Here is an 8,134-nt window from a genome sequence, read left to right as displayed (position 1 = left end):
GTCCCGGTCCCCGTCTGTGTCCCGGTCCCCGTCTGTGTCCCGGTCCCTGTCTGTGTCCCGGTCCCTGTCTGTGTCCCTCGTCTGTGTCCCGGTCCCTGTCTGTGTCCCGGTCCCTGTCTGTGTCCCGGTCCCTGTCTGTGTCCCCGTCTGTGTCCCGGTCCCCGTCTGTGTCCCGGTCCCCGTCTGTGTCCCGGTCCCCGTCTGTGTCCCGGTCCCTGTCTGTGTCCCGGTCCCCGTCTGTGTCCCGGTCCCCGTCTGTGTCCCGGTCCCCGTCTGTGTCCCGGTCCCTGTCTGTGTCCCGGTCCCCGTCTGTGTCCCGGTCCCCGTCTGTGTCCCGGTCCCCGTCTGTGTCCCGGTCCCTGTCTGTGAACCGGTCCCTGTCTGTGTCCCGGTCCCTGTCTGTGAACCGGTCCCTGCCTGTGTCCCGGTCCCTGTCTGTGTCCCGGTCCCTGTCTGTGTCCCGGTCCCTGTCTGTGTCCCTGTCTGTGAACCGGTCCCTGCCTGTCTCCAGGAGGCGTTGAGCATAGCCAAGACCCAGGTGGAGATGGGAGCCCAGGTGTTGGACATCAACATGGACGAGGGGATGTTGGAGGGTCCTGCCGCCATGGCCCGGTTCTGCTGTCTCATATCCTCCGAGCCTGACATCGCCAGGGTAGGAATCACCTGGACATTTCAAAAAGATAAGATACCTGCGTACTGTTGAATGCTTCCCGACGGTTAATCGTGTTTTCTAAACCACTTCCTGTGATGATGTTACTATGTACTGAGCTACAGGAAGCTGAGCCATGTTGTTGAAGGGCCTGGAGATGCAGGAAATCACTCTAAGAACAGAGTTCATCTATAGAAGAAGTTCTTTAGGCCTTTACTGAAGCTGAAGGTCACTTACCCAGCTCTTCTCGTTGTCCTCTTTATACTCATCTCTCTCTCCTCTTTATCCTCATCTCTCTCCTCTCCTCGTTGTCCTCTTTATCCTCATCTCTCTCCTCTCCTCGTTGTCCTCTTTATCCTCATCTCTCTCCTCTCCTTGTTGTCCTCTTTATCCTCATCTCTCTCCTCTCCTCGTTGTCCTCTTTATCCTCATCTCTCTCCTCTCCTCGTTGTCCTCTTTATCCTCATCTCTCTCCTCTCCTCGTTGTCCTCTTTATCCTCATCTCTCTCCTCGTTGTCCTCTTTATCCTCATCTCTCTCCTCGTTGTCCTCTTTATCCTCATCTCTCTCCTCTCCTCGTTGTCCTCTTTATCCTCATCTCTCTCCTCTCCTCGTTGTCCTCTTTATCCTCATCTCTCCTCTCCTCGTTGTCCTCTTTACCCTCATCTCTCTCCTCTCCTCGTTGTCCTCTTTACCCTCATCTCTCTCCTTTCATCGTTGTCCTCTTAATCCTCATCTCTCTCCTCTCCTCGTTGTCCTCTTAATCCTCATCTCTCTCCTCTCCTCGTTGTCCTCTCTATCCTCATCTCTCTCCTCGTTGTCCTCTTTATCCTCATCTCTCTCCTCGTTGTCCTCTTTATCCTCATCTCTCTCCTCTCCTCGTTGTCTTCTTTATCCTCATCTCTCTCCTCGTTGTCCTCTTAATCCTCATCTCTCTCCTCGTTGTCCTCTTAATCCTCATCTCTCTCCTCTCCTCGTTGTCCTCTTTATCCTCATCTCTCTCCTCGTTGTCCTCTTCATCCTCATCTCTCTCCTCTCCTCGTTGTCCTCTTTATCCTCATCTCTCTCCTCGTTGTCCTCTTAATCCTCATCTCTCTCCTCGTTGTCCTCTTTATCCTCATCTCTCTCCTCGTTGTCCTCTTTATCCTCATCTCTCTCCTCGTTGTCCTCTTTATCCTCATCTCTCTCCTCGTTGTCCTCTTTATCCTCATCTCTCCTCTCACCGTTGTCCTCTTTATCCTCATCTCTCCTCTCCTCGTTGTCCTCTTTATCCTCATCTCTCTCCTCGTTGTCCTCTTCATCCTCATCTCTCTCCTCTCCTCGTTGTCCTCTTTATCCTCATCTCTCTCCTCGTTGTCCTCTTAATCCTCATCTCTCTCCTCGTTGTCCTCTTAATCCTCATCTCTCTCCTCGTTGTCCTCTTTATCCTCATCTCTCTCCTCGTTGTCCTCTTTATCCTCATCTCTCTCCTCGTTGTCCTCTTTATCCTCATCTCTCTCCTCTCCTCGTTGTCCTCTTTATCCTCATCTCTCTCCTCGTTGTCCTCTTAATCCTCATCTCTCTCCTCTCCTCGTTGTCCTCTTTATCCTCATCTCTCTCCTCTCCTCGTTGTCCTCTTTATCCTCATCTCTCTCCTCTCCTCGTTGTCCTCTTTATCCTCATCTCTCTCCTCGTTGTCCTCTTTATCCTCATCTCTCTCCTCTCCTCGTTGTCCTCTTTATCCTCATCTCTCTCCTCTCCTCGTTGTCCTCTTTATCCTCATCTCTCTCCTCTCATCGTTGTCCTCTTGATCCTCATCTCTCTCCTCTCCTCGTTGTCCTCTTTATCCTCATCTCTCTCCTCTCCTTGTTGTCCTCTTTATCCTCATCTCTCTCCTCTCCTAGTTGTCCTCTTTATCCTCATCTCTCTCCTCTCCTCGTTGTCCTCTTTATCCTCCTCTCTCTCCTCTCCTCGTTGTCCTCTTTATCCTCATCGCTCTCCTCTCCTCGTTGTTCTCTCTCTGTCTCTGTCTCTCTCTCTCTCTCTCTCTCTCTCTTCTCTCTCTCTCTCTCTTCTCTTCTCTTTCTCTTTCTCTTTCTCTTCTCTTCTCCTCGGTACCTCTGTGTATAGACTTGTCTAACTTCCAGGTGTCCTCTCTCTCTCCTCGTTGTCCTCTCTCTCTCTCTCTCTCCTCTCCTAGGTACCTCTGTGTATAGACTCGTCGAACTTCGAGGTGATCAAGGCGGGACTGAAGTGTTGTCAGGGGAAGTGTATCGTGAACAGCATCAGTCTGAAGGAAGGAGAAGAGGAGTTTCTCCAGAGAGCTACGACTGTCAGACGCTACGGGGCTGCCGTGGTGGTTATGGCCTTCGACGAGGAGGGTCAGGTGAGACTGTCAGACGCTACGGGGCTGCCGTGGTGGTTATGGCCTTCGACGAGGAGGGTCAGGTGAGACTCAGACGCTACGGGGCTGCCGTGGTGGTTATGGCCTTCAACGAGGAGGGTCAGGTGAGACTGTCAGACGCTACGGGGCTGCCCTGGTGGTTATGGCCTTCGACGAGGAGGGTCAGGTGAGACTCAGACGCACGTGGGCTGCCGTGGTGGTTATGGCCCGACGAGGAGGGTCAGGTGAGACTGTCAGACGCTACGGGCTGCCGTGGTGGTTATGGCCTCTGACGAGGAGGGTCAGGTGAGACTGTCAGACGCCACGGGCTGCCGTGGTGGTTATGACCTTCGACGAGGAGGGTCAGGTGAGACTGTCAGACGCCACGGGCTGCCCTGGTGGTTATGGCCTTCGACGAGGAGGGTCAGGGTGGAGACTGTCAGACGCCACGGGGCTGCCCTGGTGGTTATGGCCTCTCGACGAGGAGGGTCAGGTGAGACTCAGACGCTGCGGGCTGCCGTGGTTATGGCCTTGACGAGGAGGGTCAGGTGAGACTGTCAGACGCTGCGGGGCTGCCGTGGTGGTTATGGCCTTCGATGAGGAGGGTCAGGTGAGACTGTCAGACGCCACGTGGGCTGCCGTGGAGGTTATGGCCTTCGACGAGGAGGGGTCAGGTGAGACTGTCAGACGCTACGGGGCTGCCAGGGGTGGTTATGGCCTTCGACGGCGAGGGTCAGGTGAGACTGTCAGAGGACGCCACGGGCTGCCAGGGTGGTTATGGCCTTCGACGAGGAGGGTCAGGTGAGACTGTCAGACGCTATGGGCCTGCCAGGGTGGTTATGGCCTTCGACGAGGAGGCCAGAGTGAGACTGTCAGACGCTACGGGCTGCCCTGGTGGTTATGACCTTCGACGAGGACGGTCAGGTGAGACTCAGACGCTACGGGCTGCCGTGGTGGTTATGACCTTCGACAGGGCGGTCAGGTGAGACTCAGACGCTACGGGGCTGCCGTGGTGGTTATGGCCGGACGAGAGGTCAGGTGAGACTGTCAGACGCTACGGGGCTGCCGTGGTGGTTATGGCCTTCGGCGAGGAGGTCAGGTGAGACTGTCAGACGCTACGGGGCTTCCCTGGTGGTTATGACCTTCGACGAGAGGGTCAGGTGAGACTCAGACGCTACGGGGCTGCCCTGGTGGTTATGGCCGTCGAAACGCGAGGAGGGTCAGAGTGAGACTATCAGACGCCACGGGGCTGCCGTGGTGGTTATGGCCTTCGACGAGTCAGGTGAGACTGTCAGACGCTACGGGGCTGCCGTGGTGGTTATGGCCTTCGACGAGAGGGTCAGGTGAGACTGTCAGACGCTACGGGCTGCCGTGGTGGTTATGGCCTTCGACGAGGAGGGTCAGGTGGAGACTGTCAGACGCTACGGGCTGCCGTGGTGGTTATGGCCCTCGGCAAGGAGGGTCAGGTGAGACTGTCAGACGCTACGGGGCTGCCGTGGTGGTTATGGCCCTCGACGAGGAGGGTCAGGTGAGACTGTCAGACGCTACGGGGCTGCCGTGGAGGTTATGACCTTCGACGAGGAGGGTCAGGTGAGACTGTCAGGCGCTACGGGCTGCCGTGGTGGTTATGGCCCTCGACGAGGAGGGTCAGGTGAGACTGTCAGACGCTACGGGGCTGCCGTGGTGGTTATGGCCCTCGACGAGGAGGGTCAGGTGAGACTGTCAGACGCTACGGGGCTGCCGTGGAGGTTATGGCCTTCGATGAGGAGGGTCAGGTGAGACTGTCAGACGCCATGGGGCTGCCGTGGTCGTTATGGCCTCTCGACGAGGAGGGTCAGGTGAGACTGTCAGACGCTACGGGCTGCCGTGGAGGTTATGGCCTTCGATGAGGAGGGTCAGGTGAGACTGTCAGGCGCTAGGGGCTGCCGTGGCCATGGCCGCCGGCGAGGAGGTCAGGTGAGACTGTCAGGCGCTACGGGGCTGCCGTGGTGGTTATGGCCTTCGACGAGGAGGGTCAGGTGAGACTGTCAGACGCTACGGGCTGCCGTGGAGGTTATGGCCTTGACGAGGAGGGTCAGGTGAGACTGTCAGACGCTACGGGGCTGCCGTGGAGGTTATGGCCTTCGACGAGGAGGGTCAGGTGAGACTGTCAGACGCTACGGGGCTGCCGTGGTGGTTATGGCCCTCGACGAGGAGGGTCAGGAGACTGTCAGACGCTCGGGGCTGCCGTGGTGGTTATGGCCTTCGATGAGGAGGGTCAGGTTCAGGCAGCTGGGGCTGCCGTGGTGGTTATGGCCTTCGATGAGGAGGGTCAGGTTAGACTGTCAGACGCTTTGCGGGGCTGCCCTGGTGGTTATGGCCTCGACGAGGAGGGGTCAGGTGAAAAGTATGTGAACCCTTCGAGAATTACCTGAGTTATGTGAAATTGGTCATCATTTTGATCTGAGTCTTCATCTAAGTCACAAAAAATACAATAATTAGTGTGTTATTAGTGTTTGTGTGTTATTAATTTAAGCAGACTGTGTTTGTCTATTGTTGTGACCTAGATGAAGACAGATCAATTTTATGACCCAATTTATGCAGAAACTAGATATTTCTGAAGGGTTCACATACTTTTTGTTGTTACATCCCAGAGGTGGGGGGCAGGATGTAGGTGGTAGGGGAGAGTGGGGGCAGGATGTAGGTGGTAGGGGAGGTGGGGGGGGGGGGGCAGGATGAGGGTGGGGGATGTAGGATGGTAGGGAGGGTGGGGGGGCAGGATGTAAGTGGTGGGGGGTGGGAGGGTGCAGGATGTAGAGTGGTAGGGAGGGTGGGGGGTAGGATGTAGAGTGGTAGGTGGGGTGGGGGGTCACAGGATGTAAGTGGTAGGGGTGGGAATTGGGTGGGGGAGGAGCAGGATGCTAAGTGGTAGGGGGTGGGAGGCAGGATCAGAGTAGAAGGTAGGTGCGGTGGGGAGGTCAGGATGTAGTGTGGAGGTAGGGTGAATGGGTGGGGGGAGGGGGCAGGATGTGAGTGATGGATCCGGGGGTGGGGTGGGTGGGGAGGTCAGGATGTAAAGTGTTAGGTGGGAGTTGGGTGGGTGGGGTAGGGGGCAGGATGAAGTAGTAGTGGTGGGTGAGGGGGGGTCCAGGATCTCGTGGTAGGTGGGGTGGGGGGGGGGCAGGATATGGGCAGTAGGTGGGGTGGGGGGATCTAAGGGATGTAAGTGGTAGTGGGGTGGGGTGGGGTCAGGATGTAAAGTGGTGAGGTGGGTGGGGTGGAAGGTCAGGATGTAGTGGTAGGTGGGGGGGAGCAGGATTGTGATAGGCTAGGTGTTCTGCTGGATTAAGACAGGAAGCAGCCAAGACTGACAACTAATCTGGTTTCCTACAGGCTACCGACACAGGCGGCCTTGAAACAGCTCTTCTCTAGTTTCCTACAGGCTACCGACACAGAGGCGCAAGGTCGACATCTGCAGCAGAGCCTATCGTCTCTGGTAACTCAAGTGGGCTTTGACCCCAACGACATCATCTTTGACTAACATCTGACTATGCACGGGCATGGAGGAACACAGACGATCGCCATCAACTTCATCAGAGCCACCAGGCTCCATTAAGATCATGAGACCCGTGTCGTGTTTTCTGCTAAACGCGGTCACTAACACTGCTTCCTGTTGTCTAACCTGCTTCCAGTTGTCACGCTTTCCCTGTTGTGATTTCTCTGGGACTGTGTCGTCTTTCTGCTAAACAGGTCACTAACACTGCTTCCTGTCACTAACACTGGGACTGTGCCTTTTGTCACTAACACTGCTTCCTGTTGTCACGCTCCGAAGAGTTTCTCTGGGACTGTGTCAACTTTCTGCTAAACGCTATTGTCACTAACACTGCTTCCTGTTGTCACAACACTGCTACCTGTTGTCACTAACACTTTACCTGTTGTCACTAACACTGCTTCCTGTTGTCATAACACTGCTTCCTGTTGTCACTAACACTGCTTCCTGTTGTCACTAACACTGCTACCTGTTGTCACTTTCACTGCTGCTGTTGTCACCTAGCTTACTGCTTCCTGTTGTCACTAACACTGCTACCTGTTGTCACTAACACTGCTTCCTGTTGTCACTAACACTGCTTCCTGTTGTCACAACACTGCTTCCTGTTGTCACTAACTCTGGGACTGTGTCTTCTTTCTGTTAAACGAGGTCACTAACACTGCTTCCTGTTGTCACTAACACTGCTTCCTGTTGTCACAACACTGCTTCCAGTTGTCACGCTCCGAGTTTCTCTGGGACTGTGTCGTCTTTCTGCTAAACGCCGGTCACTAACACTGCTTCCTGTTGTCACTAACACTGCTACCTGTTGTCACTAACACTGCTTCCCTGTTGTCACGCTCGGGATTTCTCTGGGACTGTGTCGTCTTTCTGCTAAACGCGGTCACTAACATTGCTTCCTGTTGTCACTAACACTGCTACTGCACTACCTGTTGTCACTAACACTGCTTCTGTTGTCACTAACACTGCTTCCTGTTGTCACTAACACTGCTTCCTGTTGTCACTAACACTGCTTCCTGTTGTCACTAACACTGCTTCCTGTTGTCACTAACACTGCTTCCTGTTGTCACTAACACTGCTTCCTGTTATCACTAACACTGCTTCCTGTTGTCACTAACACTGCTTCCTGTTGTCACTAATTTCTCTTTCCTGTCTCTTTCTGCTTCCTGTTGTCACTAACACTGCTTCCTGTTGTCACAACACTGCTTCCAGTTGTCACGCTCCGGGGATTTCTCTGGGACTGTGTCTCTTTCTGCTATTTGCCGGCTACTAACACTGCTACCTGTTGTCACTAACACTGCTACCTGTTGTCACTAACACTGCTTCCTGTTGTCACTAACACTGCTTCCTGGGATTTCTCTGGGACTGTGTCGTCTTTCACTAAAACTAACACTGCTTCCTGTTGTCACTAACACTGCTTCCTGTTGTCCTGTTGTCACAACACTGCTTCCTGTTGTCTAAACACTGCTTCCTGTTGTCACTGTCGTCTTTCTGCTAACACTGCTTCCTGTTGTCACTAACACTGCTTCCTGTTGTCACTAACACTGCTTCCTGTTGTCACTAACACTGCTTCCTGTTGTCACAACACTGCTTCCTGT

General features: G+C 54.5%; 1 protein-coding gene and 1 long non-coding RNA gene across 2 annotated transcripts; both read left to right on the top strand.

The window, feature by feature from the left end:
- Window positions 1-67: 67 nt before the first annotated feature.
- On the top strand, window positions 68-4,311 carry LOC127918391 (BCL-6 corepressor-like protein 1; the record flags this gene model as incomplete). Its single annotated transcript, XM_052501664.1, has 3 exons — window positions 68-652; window positions 2,828-3,075; window positions 4,293-4,311. Coding segments are annotated over 3 exons (837 nt in total), but the record flags the coding sequence as incomplete, so codon positions are not given.
- A 64-nt stretch (window positions 4,312-4,375) lies between these two features.
- LOC127918390 (uncharacterized) lies at window positions 4,376-5,208 on the top strand. Its single transcript, XR_008099809.1, has 3 exons — window positions 4,376-4,414; window positions 4,662-4,785; window positions 5,089-5,208. It is a non-coding gene; the product is annotated as an uncharacterized LOC127918390 (long non-coding RNA).
- The last annotated feature ends 2,926 nt before the right edge of the window (window positions 5,209-8,134 follow it).

The sequence above is a fragment of the Oncorhynchus keta genome, unplaced genomic scaffold, assembly GCF_023373465.1.
Source record: "Oncorhynchus keta strain PuntledgeMale-10-30-2019 unplaced genomic scaffold, Oket_V2 Un_contig_14103_pilon_pilon, whole genome shotgun sequence".
Taxonomy (NCBI): domain Eukaryota; kingdom Metazoa; phylum Chordata; class Actinopteri; order Salmoniformes; family Salmonidae; genus Oncorhynchus; species Oncorhynchus keta.
The sequence above is the reverse complement of the archived record's forward strand: the minus strand, read 5'-3'. Positions and strand labels throughout refer to the sequence as shown.